Here is a 21,405-nt window from a genome sequence, read left to right as displayed (position 1 = left end):
CAAGCGCTTAGTACAGTGCTGTGCACACAGTAAGCGCTCAATAAATACGACTGATGATTTAGCCTGGGCAAAGCGATTTGAAGTGATGCCCTTTAAGCTAAATGAGAAAACGGATCTCGCTTTTCCTTGGTTGCCAAAATAGTCCAAGCGTATTGGGAATTATTTATTTTTATTAGTTTTGGGGGGGTGAGATATTTGTTAAGCACTTACTAGTGCCAGGCACTGCGCTAAGCTCTGAGGTAGTACAAGCTAATCAGGTTGGACACAGATCGTGTCCCGCATGGGGCTCACAGTCTCCATCCTCGTTTTAGAGATGAGGTAACTGAGGTACAGAGAAGGGAAGTGACTTGGTCAAGGTCACACAGCAGACAAGTGGTGGAGCCGGAACAGGGGACATGTAGGTGGAGGTGGGAAAGGCAGGTGGGGCGGTGGGATAGAATGATGGGAAGGGATGAACGATGGGAGAGATGGACGGTGGGAAGGAACGAACGGGAGGAGAGATGGATGGAGGACTGGGAAGGACCGTGGGAAAGACGGATGGTGGGAAATGACGGTCGGGGGGAGAGATGGATGGTAGGAAGGGATGGACGGTAGGAGAGGCGGATGGTGGGAAGAGACGGATAGCGGGTGCCAACTTTTCATTTCGTGCGAGGGGCGGGGATTAAGAGTGGCAGGCAAACTTGGAAGCGCCGACAGGTCAGAAAAGTCGGACTCGGGGGTCTTCCCGGTCTTGTTCGCAAATTCTTGGCTGCCGTCAGCCCTCCCAAGGCTTCGCGGAGAGGGGGGAATGCGCGAGGTGGGAAGTCCAGACCTCAAGGCTTAAAGGGGGGCGAAAGCGACGTCTTCTCAACTGGAAAACTCCGGCGAAGGGTGGGCGAGAGAGAGAGAGAGAGAGAGCTGGCACCTCTGCACGGGGGGCGAGGAGGGAGGGGGGGAGGGAAAGAGAGGGTGGGAGAAAGAGAGAGGGAGAAAGGGGGGGAGTGTCTGTGGAAGGGAAAAAGCGGGGGAAAGAGACGGGAAGGAGGGAGAGAGAGGGGAGTGAGTGTCACAGCCAGAGAGCCGGGGAGGGCCCGGGGGCCCGCGCTCCGCCTTCTTGGGCGGGGGAGCCTCCAGTGCCAATGAAAAGTAGCCGCAGGTTGGGGGTAGCGGACAGAGGGGATGGGAGGGAGAGGAGGAGGAGGAGGAGGAGGAGGAGGGGTGGGGGAGGGGGTGGGGGGGAAAGTTTTCCTGTTGACTGTTGGAAGCGAATTGAGCAATTATCTAGTTTACCTTCTCCTCTTGGAAGTTAACGATTGTCGAGATCTTGGCGGCGTTATTGACACAACACTTCCCATTGAGAGCCCGGAGGAGCGAGCGCGCCCGGACCGACGGGCGCCAAGGAAACGGGGATGGGCGGGCGCGAGTCCAGTGGGCCGCCCGGGCGGGCCCCGCCGGCCGCCGCCGCCGCCACCGGCACCACCACCGGCACCACCGGCACCAGCGGCCCGAGCGGCGGCGGCCCGAGGAGGAGGAGGAGGTTGGCGCTGGCGCGGGCACAGGCGGCACCGCCGCCGCCCGGCTCCCTCGCCGGAGCCCAGTGAGCGGCCGGGCACGACGTGCCGCTCCGGCGGCCCTTTCCTCGCCCAAGGGCAGGTCGGGACCGGCGCTCCCGGGGCCCGCCGGGCATGGACCCTAGCTGCCCCGCCGCGCCGCCCGGGCTGGGAGCCTCGTCGCCGCCCGCCCCGCCGCCGCCGCCCCGGCCCACCATGATCAGCGCCTCCAAGCCCCTGGCCTTCTCCATCGAGCGGATTATGGCCAGGACCCCCGAGCCCAAGGCGGTGCCCGTGCCCACCCCCTTCCTACAGGGGGCCGCGCCCAAGGGAGAACTGAGACCCCCCCTGCACCTGAGCCCGTCCATCCCCTGCATGATCCCCTTCGTGCCCGTGGCCTTCGACCCCGGGGCCAAGGCGGGGCTGTCCGGGCCGGAGCCCAGAAAGGCCCATCCGGATTCCTCCTCCTCCTGCTCCTCCTCCTCCTCGTCCTCCTCGTCCTCCTCGTCGTCCTTCAGCTGCAGCGACCTCCTGAACTGCGCCCTCGGCCTGAAAGGCGAGCTCCCCCGCGACGCCCTGCCGCTGCAGCAGTACAAACTGGTCAGGCCCCGGGTGGTCAATCACTCGTCCTTCCACGCCATGGGCGCCCTGTGCTACTTCAACCGGGGCGAGGCCCCGTGCGCCCCGACGGGCGGCGGGGGCGGCGGGGCCGGCGGGGGAGGCGCCCTCAGCATCCACCCGGTGGCCTCCTACTTCCTCAGCTCCCCGCTGCCCCCGCCGCCCAAGGCCTACCTGGCCGAGCGCAACAAATACCCCGCCGGCCTGGCCTTCAAGGACCTGTCCCCGGCCCAGCTGCAGCACTACATGAAAGAGAGCGCCCAGCTCCTGTCGGAGAAAATCGCCTTCAAAACCTCCGACTTCAGCCGGGGCTCCCCCAACAGCAAACCCAAAGTTTTCACTTGCGAAGTGTGTGGGAAGGTAAGGGGTGTGCGTGCGTGTGTGTGGCGCGGGGAGGGAGGAGATGTTGCCCCTGTGGGGTGCGGGCTGACCGTCCTGCGGGGGATTGCAGAGGTGGGTACAGACTGGCAGCCGTCGGGGACCCAGCAGATAATAATAATAATAATAATGGCATTTATTAAGCGCTGGGGAGGTTACAAGGTGATCAGGTTGTCCCACGGGGGGCTCGCAGTCTTCACCCCCGTTTTACAGGTGAGGTAACTGAGGCGCAGAGAAGTTAAGCGACTTGCCCAAAGTCACACGGCTGACAATTGGGGGAGCCGGGATTTGAACCCTTGAACTCTGACTCCAAAGCCCGGGCTCTTTCCACTGAGCCACGCTGCTTCTCCAAGCCACGCTGCAGATGTGGGATACGGGCTGGATCCGGGACCCAGAATTGTAGGGGTGATACGCCGACTTGGACTTCCCAAGCGCTTAGTACAGTGCTCTGCCCACAGTAAGCGCTCAATAAATACGATTGATTGAATGAATGAATACAGACTTTCCCCCTTTTCAGTCATTCATTCAGTCGTATTTATTGAGCGCCTACTGTGTTCCGACCACTATACTAAAGCGCTTGGAAAGTACAATTCAGCAACAGAGACAATCCCTACCCAACAACGGGCTCACAGTCTAGAAGGGGGGGTCGCTTTTGCCCTCAGCGTCCTGCTAACTCTCTCTCCTCCCCTTTCACTTTGAAGGTGTTCAATGCGCACTATAACTTAACCCGTCACATGCCGGTTCACACCGGAGCCCGCCCGTTCGTCTGCAAGGTTTGCGGAAAAGGCTTCCGTCAGGCAAGCACGCTGTGCAGGCACAAAATCATCCACACCCAGGTGAGCCTCGGGCCTGCAGACTCGGTCCCACAGCGCGCCCGCTTCTCCCGGCGCCGTCGGGGGAGAGGAAATGTCCTTGTCGACCTTCTGATGTTTGTTGCGGTCGTGGTTAAATTCGTAAATGGACAAACTCTGAACTGGTAAAAGAAAAAGGTGTGTGTGTGTGTGTAGGGAGGATTTTCCAAAAAAAAAAATAACCACAAGTTGCTGGGGACAGGAGGTAGGGATGGTGGGAAATGTGTGGTCTGTTTATATTTGTCCCATTTGTTTTCTCCCTTTCCCGTCCCCCTAGGAGAAGCCCCACAAGTGTACCCAGTGCGGTAAAGCGTTTAATCGAAGCTCCACACTAAACACACACACCCGCATCCACGCCGGCTACAAACCATTCGTGTGCGAGTTCTGCGGCAAAGGCTTTCATCAGAAAGGTCGGTTCCCTCGCCGCCCTGTCTTTGTCCCCGACCCGTCCCCGTTCCCGTCCCTCCCCCGCTCGGGTCACACATTCCCTTGAAACACAGACCTGGAAAAACCAACAAACAAGTACCCAGCAACCATTCCATCAATCATTCTTTTAATCAATCAACGAATCACCCCGGCACAGTTGTGGCCGGCAGGACGCGGGCTGGGTTTTTGGATTCCCCCAAACGCATCTTTTCGTATTAGAAGGGGAACAAGGGTTTGTTGACCAAAGATTTGCGCGTGTGTTTCTCCCTAAACTCTTGCTTTCGTTGTGAGGACGCGGCTGAGTGGAAATGTCGTTTGGCTCCTGTTTATGTAGTTTTTTGTTTGTTTGTTTTGTTTCATTCAATTCTATTTATTGAGCGCTCACTGTGTGCAGAGCACTGTTTGACCTGGGACTGAACAGGGGCGGGAGGACCGTGGGAAAAAGTCTCTCCTCCCCTCTCTGCCCCCCGTCCTAGGGTCTCCACCCTTCGTCCCCGTCCCATCCCCCTACCCCTCGCCCCACTATCGGCCTGGCCAGTCCGGTGTCCGAGTCGCCCCCGCATTGTCCGTTGCAGGGAATTATAAGAACCACAAGTTGACCCACAGCGGCGAGAAGCAATTCAAGTGCACCATTTGCAACAAGGCGTTTCACCAGGTGTACAACCTGACCTTCCACATGCACACGCACAACGACAAGAAGCCCTTCACCTGCCCCACCTGCGGCAAGGGTTTCTGCAGGAACTTTGACCTCAAGAAACACGTCCGCAAGCTGCACGACAGCGGCCTGGGGCTGCCGCGGGGCGCCCCCGACGGCGGCCCGGACCCCCCGCCCCCTCCACCGGACCCCCAGGGCCACCCGTGAGCGACCCCCAACCCTCCCCGCCGCCCCTGGGCCTCTGCATGCACCTCAACCGGCCCGGCTCCACGCGGATCCCCCGGCGGGGCACGACGCCTCGTTGCCCGTGGTGGGATGGGGTGGGGGAGGAGGGGTGGGGAGGAGAGAGAGAGGTCATCTTCTGGTTTTTTAAAGACTCGATTTCTTGTTCTCATCTCGGGGAGAGAGATGGTTTCAAAGGAAGAAACCAAGCCAACTCCTACTGTATTTATTGGGATACCTGTATTTACTCCGGGAATGCTGCACACTGATTTGATTGTTGTGTCTGTTTCCACTGTTGGCTCTGCCGTCTCCGGATCCTGCTGCCCACGACCGGATCCCCGGCCGTCGGGAGAAGGGCTTCAGTGGCCTCTAGTCTCCCTCCTCCCTCCTCCCCCCCACCCCCACCACCTAGGGCGCCGGGAGGATCTGGGGGTTTTCGGTGTCCGGTGGCAATAAATTCCTCGATCCGCTAATTTAACCCCAGATCGCAGAGACAGTTATTCCAGCCATTCAGATGCTCGATCCAGAACTTGGTTTTTTCCTTTTTAATTTTATTTCATTCCTTAGGTATTATTGTTATTGTTGTTTTTCTCAGAAGAGGTCCGTCCCGGAGGGCTGGTCCTGGAAGAGCACTTGGGGAAGAGGGAGGTGGGGAAGGAGGATGGGAAATTTGCGAAAGTTTGGAGCAGGAGAGTGGGGAGGGAGCTTCGGGGTAGTGGTTGGCTAGTGCGGGGGGTGTCTACACTGCCCAGCCCGGGAAGTCGCCGTCCCGAATCCGAATCTAGATTTTTCATATCCGGGCTGCCATTCTACTACTGGGGCCCCTGGGCTTGGGGTCTTGACTCGGTTTAGGGGATGGTGGGGATCGGAGCGGGGGAGTGTGTGTGTGTGTGTGTGTGTGTGTGTGTGTGTGTGTGTGTGTGTGTGTGTTGGGGCGGACCCCCGTTCGCCTCGGCGCGCTCCGGAGTTGGTGCTTTCCAGTTACATTAATCTCTCCTGCCTTCTTGCCGAAATAGCGATAAAAGCGTTAAAGACGTTAATTAAGAAAGGATCATTAGTTCAGATGGATCAAAGCTGGGGGTTGGTCGCGCTGGGGGAAGCGGGAATTCCTGACTCCCCTGCTTCCCCTAAACCCAAACTTCTTCTCCACATCCACACACCTACACACACATAGACACATACACACACTCCTACACACACACACACACACACACACACACACACACACACACACACACACACACACAGCTACCAGGGAGGAAGCTTTATTTTCCTGGAACGAGGGGGACAGCACCTCCCGCCGCCCCCCTCCCCTTCATTCCTTTTCTGCTGTCCGGTGGGGAAAGGCAGGTCAGGGCTGCGGACTCCGGAACCGGGAACATAGATTCCTTAGCAACTTGACTCGGCTTCCCAAGGGAGCCAGCAAGGATGTTCTCCTGGGACCTCCTCAGTCTCTCCGGGGCCGGGCAGCCCGGAGAAACATCTCGGGCCCGGCAGCCGGAGAGCCGGGAGCGGGCCCGAGGCAGTGGCAGGACCGAGCTGGGGCAGGGCCAGGAATTGGAGGTAGGGCCCTCATCTTGGGAAAGAAGAGCCGGTTTGGGGAGGGAACAGGATAAGCTTGCCCCGTCCATCCCAGACTTCCAGGTGCCGTCAGCAGGACCAGAGGCTGAGGCCAGAGATGTGCAAGGGGAGTCTGTCAGGGGGAGGGTCTCCATCTAAGGGGAGGCTCTCGGAGACCCTGACCCACAGCCGCGTTAAAACCGGTCGAGTGACCCTCAGGCATGCTGGGGTTTGTCAACGAAAACGGATCCCCTGATCTGGCCGTCGCCGGTCCACCCCAGAATGACCATTCTACTGCCCACAGCCCCACTGGGAAAAGGGTTCGAGTCGGGAGTGCGGCTGGAGGCGGCGCGCCAGGCCCCAGGCGTGTTTTGGGGGTGAGCAAGGGGATGGCTCATTCATTCAATCGTATTTATTGAGCGCTTACTGTTCACAGAGCACTGGACTAAGCGCTTGGAAAGTACAATTCGGCAACAGCTAGAGACAGTCCCTACCCAACAACGGGCTCACAGTCTAGAAGCGGGGAGGCAGACAACGAAACAAAGCAAGTAGACAGGCATCAGTAGCTTGTCTATAGTGGGTGATTGCAGTAGCGGGGGCGGCGAGGACACTGAGTCGGGGGTCACGGGTGGCTCTCGGCGAGTTGGACTGCGCTCCTTCAGTCCCAGGCCCTGGGGCGGGAGAAGGCTGTCCGAAGTCAAGTACTAAAGGGGAGACCTTCCGGGGATAACTAAGGGCGGCCGAACCTGGAAGGATTGTCCTGAGAGGACCGGGAACAAAGATGTGCGTTTAACCAAAGAAGAGGCAAGAGCTCCTCCAGAAAAAAAACAAACAAACACACAGCAAGTGGAGTGTTCAAAAGTAAAAGCAAATCATGGTGAAAGAGGAAGGGGTTACCCCCAAACCACCAGCGAGCGTGAATTCTGGTCCCTTTCCACCCCCTGGACGCCCTGCTCAGTCGCACACTCAAATCCTGCGTGTTTTGAGTTTCTGCGGGAGCAGTTTTAAGGGACCGGAATAGCATTTCGGCTTTGCACCTTATTAGCACGAGAGGTGAGCCAACACCGTTACACCATGGGCTGGGGAGGGGGCGGAGGAAGGAGCCGAGAGGCGTCCAGCTAATCTGCGGAAGGAGACTATCTGCGGCTCCTCCAGGACCTCTCTGCCGGGATCCCCCTACCCCGCCAGTCTCTCAGCATTCAGCCGAAAACGAGAGCTGCTCTTCCCATCCAGTCGGGGGAAATCTGGGCACGGCTGGCCAACCTCGTGAAACGGAGTCTTATTGTATTTTCTAGTGTGATGCATGAATTTATATATGGAATATGTGCAGTTCATTTTTAACCTATTTCACTTTATGGCCACGGTTCGAATCATCGCCTATGCTCTATGATTTATTTCCTCCTGGGCTCCTCATTTTCCTGCGATTCAGAAAGTCGCTTTGAGACTGTCACGATGCATTGGAACGGATGGGTGTGGGTATTTTTTGGGGGGTGGGGGGAACGGCTTTTCTTCCTCGGACGAGGCCCCCATCGCGGCTCTTGATTGGTCAAGTGCGCACGTAGGTTTAATGACCTTGGGGTCCAATGGATGGGTTGGGTTGAAAACGCCAAAAGGGAGGAGCCTAGGGAGGCCACTAAGGCCAAAGCGCTTCTTAGGACCCTGGCGTCCCGGAGCGGTGAACAACTTTGGCTCCTTCAAAGGGAACTTCTAGAAGCAGCGAAGGTGATGTGGTAGTGAAGGCCGCAGTACGGACAACGGTCGTAGTGCGGTTCCTGCTCTAGCCAAGGTAAAAAGTTCTGTTTATGAAACTTCCGCAATGTATTTATTACCTCCCAGGAGGGGGACTGAATCAAATTTCAGAACCGAATTGGGAGCATAAAGTATGTCCTTGGGTCCGACCTGATTGACTTTTAGCTATCCCAGCGCTTAGCACCGTCCTTGCTACCTAGTAAGCGCTTAAGAAACACCCCAGTTACCGTTAAGGAACTTAAAGTGATTACAGGTGAAGCGGGCATTCGATCAGGAACGCGCCAGACCTCGGTCATTTAAAAACCAATCAAGGTGAAAACTGGGCGTGTTTTCTTCCACAGTGTTAATGAGTCCAGGTGAGAATCCGACCACACCCCCCCCCCTCCTCCCCGTTTCGAACCAGGTTAAGTGTCCTTAACGGCCTTGCCCCACACCTGTTTTGGTTTCCCACGTGGAATGCGCTCGCTCAGTATTGCAGTGGCTGAGATGGGAGGTGCAGAAAAGCAGCTCTGGAACAGGGAAGAGGCTTCTCGGGTTGCATGAAAATGTGGCGGGGATCAGAACCCCTGGGGTTCGCATCGGCCAGGTGATTTGCTCCCGTGCTGAAATCCCATCGCTCAGTCCACGCCTACGCAGGGGAGGGAGCCCTGCTCGATGGCGTGATTTCGATGTGGAAATCTAACTTTGCTTGTTCTTTTTCCTGCTTGTACTGTGGCTTATCACGATCACAATCGCCTCTTATTATCGCCGATTATCACCGGTTCTCCGTTCCCAGGAAAGGGGCCTAAGTCATCAGAGCACTCTTGTAAAAATGTCGGTGCAAGTGTGAGGTGACATAATGTCAAAATGAAACCATGTTAATGCAATGCTATGGAGATGATGTTACACTGTTAAGACGGAATAAAATTCTGCTAACTCAAGTGTCTGGGAACAATATTGTGCTGTCAAAAACAAACCAGTGTCTGTTAAGTAAATCTAAAGTGGAGTGAGGGAGGTGGGGGGACACAAGTCTCATAACACGGATCCCTAAGCCATAAATCCACGGAACAGAGAATACGAATTTGGGAAGATCATTCCCTTTCATTTCTTTCCTTGACCTCCAAAATTGTCAGTTGGTTCTCAGAAATATTGTGAGATTTCAGGGTATTATGTGAATAATATCCCACTCCTGCTGGATGTGGTCACCAGAGAGGGAGAACCGACTTTGATGAGATCTTTAGAGAATTCTGCAGAGGGAGAGGATATTCACCTAACTGTCCCTTCCCTGTTAAAGGTTACTAAGCCGAGTGATGCGCGTGGGGGCAGCATCAAAGGCCTGCCAGGAAAGGGACATATGTGTGGTGCATGTTGAGGCCAGTGTCTCCTAGTTAGGAGATCTGGGCCAGAAGGGTTGATGGTTCAGAGACATCCCCTCACTCCACGGAACATCTCTGGTCACCCAAAGATCTGGGGTAGCTCTGAAGACAATCCAACAGCCTGCCTCTTTCACTCCCCGGGGTCCATCTTGACCTAACTTGGGTATCCCTAGGGCAGCTGGAGAGCAAGAGCTTGAAGAGCTCTGAACCCTGGTCCATTTGGTTTCCACAAGCCCCTCAGTGCTCAAGGACCTTAGACACTCCACCCCCTTAACAGTGCAGCCTCTGGCATGTCTCCTTTTTTTTTCCATGGTATCTAAGCACTTACTCTGTGCCAGTCACTGTTCTAAACATTGGGATAGATACAAGTTAATCATGTTGGACGCTGTCCATGACCCACATGGGGCTCACAGTCTTAATCCCCATTTTACAGATGAGGTAACTGAGGCACTGAGAAGTGAAGTGACTTGCCCAAGATCTCACAGCAGACAAGTAACGGAGCTGCGACTAGAACTCGGGTACTTAATTATACCTAAGTGCAATTAATTATTATTATGGTATTAAACACTTAATATGTGCCAAGCACTGTTCTAAGCACTGGGGTAGATTCAGGTGGTCCCATGTGGGGCTCACAGTCTTAATCTCCATTTTACAGATGAAGTAACTGAGGCACAGAGAAGTTAACCATCATTGTTGTTATTATTGAGTGGCTTTCCCAAGGTCACGCAGCAGACAAGTGGAAGAATTGGGATTAGAACCCATGTCCTCTGACTGCCAGGCAGGTGCTCTTTCCACTAAGCCATGCTGCTTCACTCTTCACACTGCTTGAGCAGGTAGGGAATTCCCCCAAAGCAGATGGATTTCTCTGCTTCTTTCAGAGAATGTGCAGGGAGGCCCAGAGAGGTGTTACTACCCCCCAGAAGCCTCCTAGAGGAGGGCCAGCAGTTGACATGGGTGGCCAGTGGCTCTCAGTTAAATTTGGAAAGAGGTGAAACCCTACCCAGGAAAGGTCAGAGGGCAGCAATATTCACCTCCAATAAAAAGCACAGTGGCTTCTAGTTGAGGAAACTAAAAACTACTTAAGCTACCATCCCTTAATAGCTCACAACACTCTAGACAGTTTTCAGCTCTTTGAGACCAGGTGATGGGATAATGAGAAGGGTTTAAGGATGAAAAGTGTACAAGAGGTATGGAAGGTGTCAACCAGACAGACTTAGATTTTATTAGGCAAAAAGGGAAGACTAAGGGCCAGTTCTTTCCCTTAACAGGGAGCAAAAGTTAAGGCAAGTAGTTTATTCATAACTACCTGTGAAAGGAAAGACTCTTTTCTCTTACTGCTAACTTGTGGAAAAAGTTCAACTGTGACGTGATAACCAAAGGGACTAAATGCCCTGTGTAATGGGACAGAGAGGATGGCTAAACTGGATAGAGAAAAAAGTGATAGTAACACTTTGAGAAGCTGGGTATGACTAACAGGTGTCCCTCTCTTTAGGGGATGTCGTGATCAAATTTGTCTTCACTTGTTGACCTACTAGATGGCAGGTGAAGTATTGTACATGGGTATTATTTTATTTAGAGTAAGATTCGGGTTAGGAAGAGGTAGGGACACAACCAACTTTCCCTGCTTTCTGTTCCCGACAGAATGTCTTTCAGAGTTACGAAGTCAAAATGATGCATTTTTGTAATTTAAAAATCTCTGGCCCTTTTTCTTAAGAACATACCCTAGACAATCACACTTCTGAAATCTGCCAGTGGCTAATTGCGAGAATTAACTACAAGTCAGTCAACTAAAAGAATGTCGCTATTGGTGTCAAAAAGTAAAATTCCATCACCAATAAAAACAATACGTCCAAACAGCTCTAAGCTTAGCACAAAGTTAATCAATCAATCAATCATATTTATTAAGTGCTTACTGTGTGCAGAGCACTGTACTAAGCGCTTGGGAAGTACAAGTTGGCAACATATAGAGATGGTCCCTACCCAACAGTGGGCTCACAGTCTAGAAAGGTTATACCTGGCTCTTCCTTGGAGTTCAGGATATTATTATGATGATTATAATAATGATGATGATTGTGGTATTTAGCACTTTCTATGTGTCATGCACTGTACCAAGAGTGGGGTAGATGCAAGATAATCAGGTCAGACACAGTCCCTGACCTACAGAGGGCCCCCCCAGTCTAAGTAGGAGGGAGAACACGAAGTAGTGTGCCCTAGTGGATTAAGCAAGAACCTGGGAGTCAGAGAACCTGGGTTCTAATCCCGACTCTGCTACTGGTGTGCTATGACCTTAGGCAAGTCACTTAAATTCCTTGTGTCTCAGTTAACTCATCTGTAAATTGGGGATTAAGACTGTGAGCCCCTTGTGGGACATTGACTGTGTTCAACTTGATTAGGTCATATCTACCCCCAGCACTTAGTACAGTGCTTGGCACATGGTAAGTGCTTAGCAAATGCCATTAAAATAGGGTTTTTTAAATTCCCATTTTACAGATGAGGGAACCGAGGCACAGAGCACTTAAACGACTTGTCCAAGGCCACACAGCAGGCAACTAGCAAAACCAGAATCAGAACCCAGGTCCTCTGACACCCAAGCTCATGCTCTTTCCACTAGACCACACTGCTTTTCTATGGTGGGGTGGGAAGGAGGATCGAGGAAAAGGAGAGAGGTAATTGAGAGAGAAGCAGCATGGCTCAGTGGAAACAGCACAGTCTTTGGAGTCAGAGGTCATGGGATCAAATCCTGGCTCTGTCAATTGTCAGCTGTGTGACTTTGGGCACATTACTTAACTTCTCTGTGCCTCAGTTACCTCATCTGTAAAATGGGGATTAAGACTGTGAGCCCCCCGTGAGACAACCTGATCACCTTGTAACCTCCTCAGCTCTTAGAACAGTGACAGTATGGCTGGACACAGTCCATGTCCCATATGGGACTCACAGCTTGAATCCCCATTTTACAGAGGCACGGAGAAATTAAGCGACTTACCCAAAGTTATAACAAATAGCAGGAGCCAAGAGAATTGGCAGACAAATGGTAGAGTCAAGATTAGAACCCAGGTCCTCTGACTCCCAGGCATGTGTTCTTTCCATCAGGCCACACTGTTTCTCCCTAGTGTTCAGTATTGCACTTTGCACATTGTGAATATTTAAATTGTTTGAATGATCAATTAGTTGATTGATTAGGACTGCGTTAAGGTTGGAGTTAGACTTTGGGGTGAGGATTTGGGCTCAGTGTTCATTTTGGGAGTTTTATTTAATAACAATAATAATAACAATGGCATTTATTAAGCACTTACTCTGTGCAGAACACTGTTCTAAGTGCTGGGGAGGATACAAGGTGATCAGGTTATCCCATGAGGGACTCACAGTCTTAATCCCCATTTTACGGGTGAGGTAATTGAGATACAGAGAAGTTAAGTGACTTGCCCAAAGTCACACAGCTGACAATTAGCAGAGTCAGGATTTGAACCCATGACCTCTGACTCCAAAGCCTGTTCTCTTTCTACTGAGCCATGCTGCTTCCCACTGACAAAGTGTTTTGGATTGAGCATATGCTGTGCTGATACTGTGTCCATCAGTCATGATTAGTTGATCATCTGTGATTGGTTAGACTATCCATCTCTGCAAATCCTGGTCCCTATAAAGACTTTCCAAGCTTTCTCAGCTTTAGGTTCCATTTTTTTTATGCTAAGTGCTGACTATGTGCCAGGTATTGTACTAAACCTTGGGTAATCAGGTTGGACATAGTCTGTGTCCCACATGGGGCTCATAGTCTTAATCCCCATTTTACAGATGAGGCAGATGAGGCACAGAGAAGTTAAGTGGTTTGCCCAAGATCACACAGCAGACCACTGGCAGAACTGGGATTAGAACCCAGGTCCTTCTGACTCCTAGGCCACACTGCTTCTCTGTAGGCCACACTGCTCCTTAGTTGAAAGTAGTCCTTTCATAACCTGTTTTTACACTACAATTTCTGGCTAGAACGCTGTTAGGAATTAGGGAGTGTCCCTCCAACAATGCATGTCTCTCTGGATAGAATGTGATGTTGAAAGAAACATTTGTGTACATGGAGTCAATCAAGGTGGGTATCATACTGTGAGTTTACCTTAACCCGGGGTTGTCTAGAATGCATCCCCCATATTATAGGATAAGGATAACTCACTGTACCAAGAGACTCTTACATTCACGCGGAGACTGATTAATCTCCTCTATCACCTCCTCAGCATTCTTGCCTTCTGACCCTTGTTAGCATCAGAAACTCTTACATGGCAATGCTTCAGAGGAACCAGGCAACAAGGGAGGGCATAGCTTTTCCACATCATCTTCTTCCCTACCATTCTCACGAATGCATCCACCTTTCATTCATTCATTCACTCATTCATTCAATCGTACTTACTGAGTGCTTACTGTGTGCAGAGCAATGTACTAAGCACTTGGGAAGTACAAGTTGGCAACACTTTTGCCATTTAGAGTTCAAGGAACAGACTTTCTCAAAGAAGTTGTCAAAAAAGACAGTACGTCTCATTGCCCTGGTGACCTTGTAATGTTCTCGCTTAATAGCACAAGCTATTTTCATGTCCTCCATTACCCGTCTCATGGTAATTCATATTTGGTTTCAAAGACTCCCCAGAATAATGGAGGTGGGAGGAGAGAAAGGGTTAAGATCCTGTCAGGAGGACTAGGCCCTTATTTCCTTTTCAACTCCCTTCTGTGTCACCCTTGCACTTGTATTTATACCCTTCTAGACTGTGAACCCATTGTTGGTTAGGGACCGTCTCTGTATATTGCCGACTTGTATTTCCCAAGCGCTTAGTACAGTGCTCTGCACACAGTAAGCGCTCAATAAATACGATTGAATGAATGAACAAATACCCTTCATTTACCCCTCCCTCAGCTCCACAGCACTTTTGCATATACCCGTAATTTATTTATATTAATGTCTGTCTCCCCCTCTAGACCATTATAGGCAGGGAGTGTATCTACCAACTCTGTTGTACTCTCCTAAGCACTCAGTACAGTACCCTGCACACAGTAAGTGCTCAATAAATATTACTGATTGATTGATTGCCATGTCAGTGTTCTCTTTCTCCAAGTAAGGAGAAAGCATGCTGGCATAAATTCAAGCATGCTGGCATAAATTCCAGGAGGACTTTCATTCATTTATTCAATTGGATTTATTGAGTGCTTACTGTGGGCAGAGCCCTGTACTAAGTGCTTGGGAGAGCGCAATACAACAATAAACAGTCACATTCCCTGCCCACAATGAGCTTACAGTCTAGAAGGGACTTCACCACAGACTAAAGTGTCCTCATCACCCTCATAGTGTGAGGGTGGTGCACAGTGTGATTTGCCCCTGATGGGGGAGAGAAGTTTGGAATGGACAAGGGAGGGCCATTTTGTTATGAAGACATCCCCTTCTCCATCACTTTTCTCAGGGACCTTCTCCATCAATTAATCAATGGTATTGATTGAGTGCTTACTGTGTTCAGAGCACTTGGGAGAGTACAATATAACAGAGGCTCTAAGAGCAGTGCCACCCAGATAGCAGGTGCCCTGCAGGTAAAGGACGTGATGGCATAGAGCACTGCTAACCAGGATGTACTGACCATTTGAAGCAGGTGCCCATGGCTGGCTTCAAGCCACAAATAAGGGAGGGGATGGAAGGAGCTGGCTCTCTCCTCTGCAGCTCTTGTTCTCCTGAGGGGGATTTTCTATGCCCTCAGGAGGCTCAACAACTCTGGTAGGTCCCTTTGCCCCCCATCTTCCCCAAACTGCTCCCATTACACTGTACAATCATCCATTCTTTTTTTTATGCTACTTGTTAAGCATTTACTATGTGCCAGACACTGTACTAAGCACTAGGCTAGATACAAGCTAATAAGATTCGATACTTGTCCATGTCCCACATGTCTCACAATCTTAATCCCCATATTCAAGATGAGGTAACTGAGACACAGAGAAGTGGTGACTTGCCCAAGGTCACACAGCAGACAAGCGACAGATCCAGGATTAGAACCCAGGTCCATCTGACTTCCAGGCCTGAGCTCTGTCCATTAGGCCAAGCTGCTTCTCCTCTTGTTGTTCTACAACCATTTCCTCTTAAAAAAAAAAAATCACAGCTCAAAGGCTGTATCCTTCAGGGAATCCTCCCTCATTAATCCAAGTCATTCTCTTAGCTGTCTACCCAATCCATGGCTTTTGCCTCTTTTTTCATCTCATTCCTATATGGTTATATTTATTTTGGCTTATTTATGCTGATTGTTTGTCCTCATGTCTCCCCTATAAGACTTTAAGTTCCTTTACAGATGGGATCAGGTCTCTTCTAACATGTATCCTAAAATGCCCTTGCTTGGTATGTAATAAATGATTAATGAGTACTACAACTATAATTTCGATTAAGTGCTTAGCACAGGACAATAAGCCCAGCTTTTCCTTTGGGTCACTTACGGTCCCTGTGGAATTCTGGACTGTTACCCTAGGATGTTGCAATGTACTCTCCTAAGTGTTTCACACGGTACTGTGCACAGTAAGTGTTCAAATGAATACCATTGATATGAATGATTGGTGGGTATGTTTTTTGAGGGCTACAAAGTTCAGAGTGGGTATGGTGTTTCATATTATTTAAATATTATGTCTCTAGTCTTAAAAGCTACTATAGATAAGAATCATACTTTTTTTTATTTTGAATGAGTTCTTATATGTGGAATTATTTGAATAATCTATCAATTCAAAATATTACAAGGTACAGAATATGAATTGGAAGACTTTTTTTCTTGACATTTGGATAGCAGCCTTAATGAGACAATTTGGGGTATTTTTGAGGTATTTATTAAGGGCTTACTCTGTGCCAGGCACAGTGCTAAGTGCTGGGGTAGATACAAGGTAATGAGGTTGGACACAGTCCATGTCTCACATATGGTTCACAGTCTTAATACCCATTTTACAACTGAGATAACCGAGTCACTTTAGTGAAGTGACTTGCCCAAGGTCACACAGCAGACATATGGCAGAACTGGGATTAAAACCCAGGTCTTTCTGTCTTCCAGCTCACGTCCACTAGGACATGCTTCTTGTATTAAATTTCTCTGCTCAGCGAAAAAGGAAACAAGAACTTAAAGGAGTCCTAATTGCAGTGGGTTTAAGAATTTTGCAACTGAACATTCCATAGACTCCCTGTTTTCCACAGGTTCTCCAGCTACTAATTCCTCTCATTCTGCTCTCCATCCACTCCACTAGATCACAGAAGCCATTTTGGGTGGGATCTGAAAAAAAATGAATTTGTTAGAGGAGTCTATGTTCCTAAAGTAGGTTCAGTTTTTATGGAAAACTTAATAGCTGGAAAATATTTTAGTTCATCTGTGCTTGTTTTTAACTGCATCAATATGTAAGGAAATTCATTTACCTGACTTGTAAACTCCTTGGAGTGAGGGAACATGTTGCTTTTTTACTCTTCATTTTCCCAGTGCTTAGTAGAGCTTATGGACACTCAATAAAGGCTACTAGTATTGTCATTCCAAGAAAGTGGTTCACCTGAACCCAGAGGCGTCATTTTTAGAAACATTAATGTTACCTAGTAAGAAACAGAATTGTTTCTGTTACTGCTATTTTTAAAGCAATCTCATCCTTGGCAAATAGTTATTGCTGTACATGGTAATATTCCAGTCCCTGTTCTTTTAGAATTTAAAGGGTTAGATTCCTAAACATGGAGGGGAGGAGGGAGAGTGAAGCCTAAACTCATGTTGTAGTTAGATAAATGTAATTTTAAAGTTTGGTTTATAAACATTTCTCCCCATTGTGGAGAGGCTGGCTCCCTATGGTAACAGACAGAAACAATGTGAACAAGGGCAGTTGAAGGTCCCTGTTCGCTTCCAATCTCTTCTAGAAATAACAAGTGATTCAGAAGTGAACAAACCCCCCAAATATTTGACTACTGAAATTAACCCGAGATAACTAATAATTGAGAGCAGGGATGTGTCAAGCAATTGATGGTATTTATTGAGTGTTTACTTTGTGCAGAGGATGGAGAGTACAAAGGGGGTCAGTAGACATTATGATCCCTGTTCTTAAGGAGTTTACAATACTCACTCTCCCAATCAGTGCAGCGCTCTGTACAAAGTAAGCAATCAATAAACATCATTGATTGATAATAAGAGTAAGTCAGTCGCTGTCCTTGAGCCTTTTAAAGGCAAAAGACAACCCTCTTCAAGCAAAATAAGGCTTTTCAGAGACTCAGTTACTTAGGAGGCAGGGTTTTTCACCTGCCTGCTGGAATCTAGTAGTCAAATAGACTCCTGCTTTTGTCTCTTAAGGGTTTGGCCTCCCTTCTGGCAGGGCTTTCCGAGGGCAGGGCAAATTGGGGTGTTTACCCCTGTTCTCTGGAGACACCTCCTTGGTGGAGCAGCAGAGACATGGGCCTGATTAAATCAGCTGATGTGGGGCTAAATTGGCCCCTAGAGCTAGTGACTTGTGGGTTTTGTTCATAAGGGAGTGGGATAAGGGCCAGGACTATCACATCAGGTTGCCCCATGTCCCCTAAGAAGCTTGGTGGGCGCAAGTCGGGAGTTGTATTAATAGGAACATTTTCATAGGAGGCATTTTAGGGGAACAAAAATCTTTGTTTAGGATCTTTCAGAATTGTCTGAGATTTTCCACAATTGCTGTCTTGTGCCAAATCATGCTGTTGTTCCACATGCGCAATGTGTTTGTGTGACTTTGGGTTAGTGATCCTGATTGTGTCTGAAGCCTGGTTCCTCCCTCTCAAGAGTTCTTTGGTTCTCTCTTTTGGGGGCCCAGATTTTTGACCTCTTGACCAAATGAATTTCTGCAGACATCAGCCCAGTCGGAGCTTGCCTGGAACAGTGAGGATGCAGAGGTGCTGGGTGTTGAAGAAGTAGCAATCATTCTCAAGACAGGATTTTGTTAGCCTGGTTTCCCTACCAAGTGAGCTCTCGTGTTTCTGGTAGTCTCTTGAGAGGTTTCAATTTTCCTCATGCCCAGTTCGTGCAGAAAGATGAGAAGTATAGGAGAAAATATAAATTCATTAATCGAGCACCGACAGGGCATAGAACATTGTACACCAAAAGCAGAGGGCATGATCTCTGTCCTCAGGGTCCTTGTATGGACCAAGCACATTTTATCCATCAATTATTTCTTGAGCACTTACTGTGTGCAGAGTGCTTTCCCAAGTGCTTGGGAGAGTACAATACTACAGAGTTGATAGACATGTTCCCTGCCCTAAAAGAGCTTATATTCTAGAGGGGGAGGAAAAATATATTTTTGGTCTGAAGCTGCATGGGGCAAATCTAACATTAAGTAAGAAACTAGTGAGGACTGTACTGGGCAGACTGAACCACCAATTTAGAAGCCACATAGTATGGGACCCGCCTCTCTCCCACCATCCTCTAGACTTTAAGCTAGTTGTAGGCAGAGATTGTGTCTCTTATATTGTACTTTTCCAAGAGCTTAGTACAGTGCTCTGCACACAGTAAGAACTAAATAAATAGGATTGACTGACTGACCTCCAGGCTCATCCACTCAGTACATCCATCTGCCTGACTCAGAAATGTCAGTTTAGGCACTTCTGCCCTGACAACTGTCACCTGCCATCTCTGGGTAAAAGTGACACCTTGGAGGTCACTTTACCCTGCCCTTTCCAACTCTCTTCATGACCTGTGCCACAAACCAGGTAGGATGGGAGCTAGTAAAGAAGTGAGCAGAGGTCTAGGGTACCTGGGATGGCACACCCGCCCTCTACTTGCAATCCTGTTGCTGAGGAGAAATCAGGGAGAGGAGGAGAGACTCTGGACTTCACACCGCACAGTGCTCTGCACATGGACAACATTTTATAAATACCATTGATTGAAGGAACCCCCAATTTTTCTCAATTTTTGCCTCTCTTCATTAGAGAAGAGCTGACTGGAGTCAAGAAGAGCTAGCACAGACTAGAGGACTTCCCTCATGAGATTTCATCCTTCAGATTGGTCCAGGAGAATGATCCATTGTTCACTGGGTCCCCAGCTCTGCAATGACCCATGGTGCCATATCAACAAGCTTGGGCTCAAAGCCCCCAAAGAGCCCACAGAGGGTAGTAGCAGGATGAGTTGGCAGAATCGGGGTGTTTATTGTTACATGGTACTCTCCCAAGCACTTAGTACAATGCTCTGCACCCAGTAAATGCTCTATAAATACAAGTGACTGCCTGAAAGAGTCTGACCTGGCACGGAGGCAAGTTGGGGGGTGCTGACTGGCTGAGCTTGGATGTGAGTCAAGTAGCCTGTGCTTACCCTAGTTGGTCTGGGGTGGGCTCCTCTTGTTCTTATTGTTATGTTTGCTCTTTGCCAGGAGGGTCTCGGTCTTTCTCTCTGTAGAATAGTTTGGAGGCAACAGAACAGATTTCCTCATATCCCTCAGCCCCAGATCTCTGTGCTGTCATGGAGCTCCTAAGCATCAGAGCAAGTCATTTAATACCTTTGGGCCTCAGTTTCCTCATCTGTATAATGGAGTTTCAAAACCTGTCCTCCCTCCTACTTTGGCTGTGAGTCTCATGTGGAACAGGGAATGTGTCTGACCTGGTTATCCTTTATCTATTGCAGCACTCAGTACAGTGCTTGGCACATAGTAAGGGCTTAACATACACTAAATTATTATTATTGCTGAGAATCTCTCTATGAATCTTCATACTTAGGTTTTTTCACCCTTTCCTCCCCTACTCCTGTTGTGGGGGTTGTGGGGTGCAGCGAGGGAGTGCTGAGAAAAGGGGAGAGGAAACTGACAGACTTCAGTACATAATTGGCCTGTCCTGAGCAAAATTATATTTTCTTTAGCAGTGCCCGTTCATCTCCCCCAGAGCTTTTAATAAGCTCCATCTTAACAAATAACCTTTGCTTGCTACTGGCTCACCAAGACTGGTAGACACAAACTTCTCTCTCTCTCTCTCTCCACCTATTAACACATCCATCCACCTGGGAGATGAGTAAAATAACAAGCTACAATAGGTTTCTTAAGAGTTGCATTTCTGAGCAATTAATGTGCATTGCAGGCAGCAAGGCAGCACTGAACGGGACCTCCATCGAGAGGTGAGCTTGTTCCAGGAATTCTCTCTCTGGGGTGAAGCGCTGCCGCTCTGAAATGGAATTCATGCATTCACAAAAAGTATGGACAGCCATTCCTCTGCCTTTGCTGACTGTGTCTGGGTCAGGTCTCAGGGATAGGCTGAAAACTTCAGCCAGGTGCCCTGTGTCCTTGACTGTAGAGGTCTGCACCCCACGTGCTACATCATGCATGGCCTGCCATCCTATAATAATGGACCCGCAATCAAGCAGAAATTGTGACATCCAGAAATAATTGGAGGAAAAACGGCATCTCCAAGGCTCCCACAGGTAATTATCGAAGGCCCATTGAATGTTCACTAGTTCCATAATATTGATAGGAAAGCAATATTCATTTATTCATTCAATCGTATTTATTGAGTGCTTACTGTGTGCAGAGCATTGTACTAAGCGCTTGGGAAGTACAAGTTGATAGAGGTGGTCCTTACCCAACAATGGGCTTACAGTCTAGAAGGGGGAGAAATGACCCAAGCTGTACTGTGCATCGTTTCTCGGCTCCTCAGCTTGTTAGGTGCTCTCTTTTTTTTTAATTTTTTTTTAGGGTATTTGGTAAGCACTTACTATGTGCCAGGCACTGTTCTAAGCATGAGGGTAGATATAAAATAATTGGGTTGGGCCCAGTCCATGTCTTAAATGGGGCTCACAATCTTAGTCCCCATTTTACAGATGAGGTAATTGAGGCACAGGGAAATTAAGTGATTTTTCCAAGGTCACGTAGCAGACAAGTGACATAGCTGGGATTAGAACCTAGATCTATATGATTTCCAGGCCTGTGCTCTATCCATTAGGCCACACTGCTCCTTGGAAGAGACAATTCTGCCTAGCTGACCTAGTGGCATTGACTGTGAGGACAGTCTTCCTTTTTCACATTGGTCAGGTAACTCTATTCCTGGCCAATTCAGGAACCCTGGTTTCACCCAGGCTTCTAGAAAATAAGGGGGTATTCCTCGGAAATTC

At 49.4% G+C, this 21,405-nt stretch overlaps 1 protein-coding gene across 1 annotated transcript; it reads left to right on the top strand.

Annotated features, from left to right (window-relative positions):
* The first annotated feature begins 1,745 nt into the window (after positions 1 to 1,745).
* Positions 1,746 to 4,664, top strand: FEZF1 (FEZ family zinc finger 1). Its single transcript, XM_038751977.1, has 4 exons — positions 1,746 to 2,507; positions 3,227 to 3,361; positions 3,654 to 3,786; positions 4,378 to 4,664. Exons 1-4 carry the CDS (start codon positions 1,746 to 1,748, stop codon positions 4,662 to 4,664), a joined length of 1,317 nt encoding a protein of 438 aa, XP_038607905.1.
* The last annotated feature ends 16,741 nt before the right edge of the window (positions 4,665 to 21,405 follow it).

Source organism: Tachyglossus aculeatus, chromosome 10 (assembly GCF_015852505.1).
Source record: "Tachyglossus aculeatus isolate mTacAcu1 chromosome 10, mTacAcu1.pri, whole genome shotgun sequence".
Taxonomy (NCBI): Eukaryota; Metazoa; Chordata; class Mammalia; order Monotremata; family Tachyglossidae; genus Tachyglossus; species Tachyglossus aculeatus.
Note: the sequence above shows the minus strand (reverse complement) of the source record. Positions and strands in the feature narration are given on the sequence as shown.

Coding starts and splice junctions, on each gene's coding strand:
- FEZF1 (XM_038751977.1), top strand. CDS start 1,746: ATGATCAGCGCCTCCAAGCCCCTGGCCTTCTCCATCGAGCGGATTATG. Junction 2,508..3,226: donor CTTGCGAAGTGTGTGGGAAG/GTAAGGGGTGTG, acceptor TTCACTTTGAAG/GTGTTCAATGCGCACTATAA. Junction 3,787..4,377: donor CAAAGGCTTTCATCAGAAAG/GTCGGTTCCCTC, acceptor TGTCCGTTGCAG/GGAATTATAAGAACCACAAG.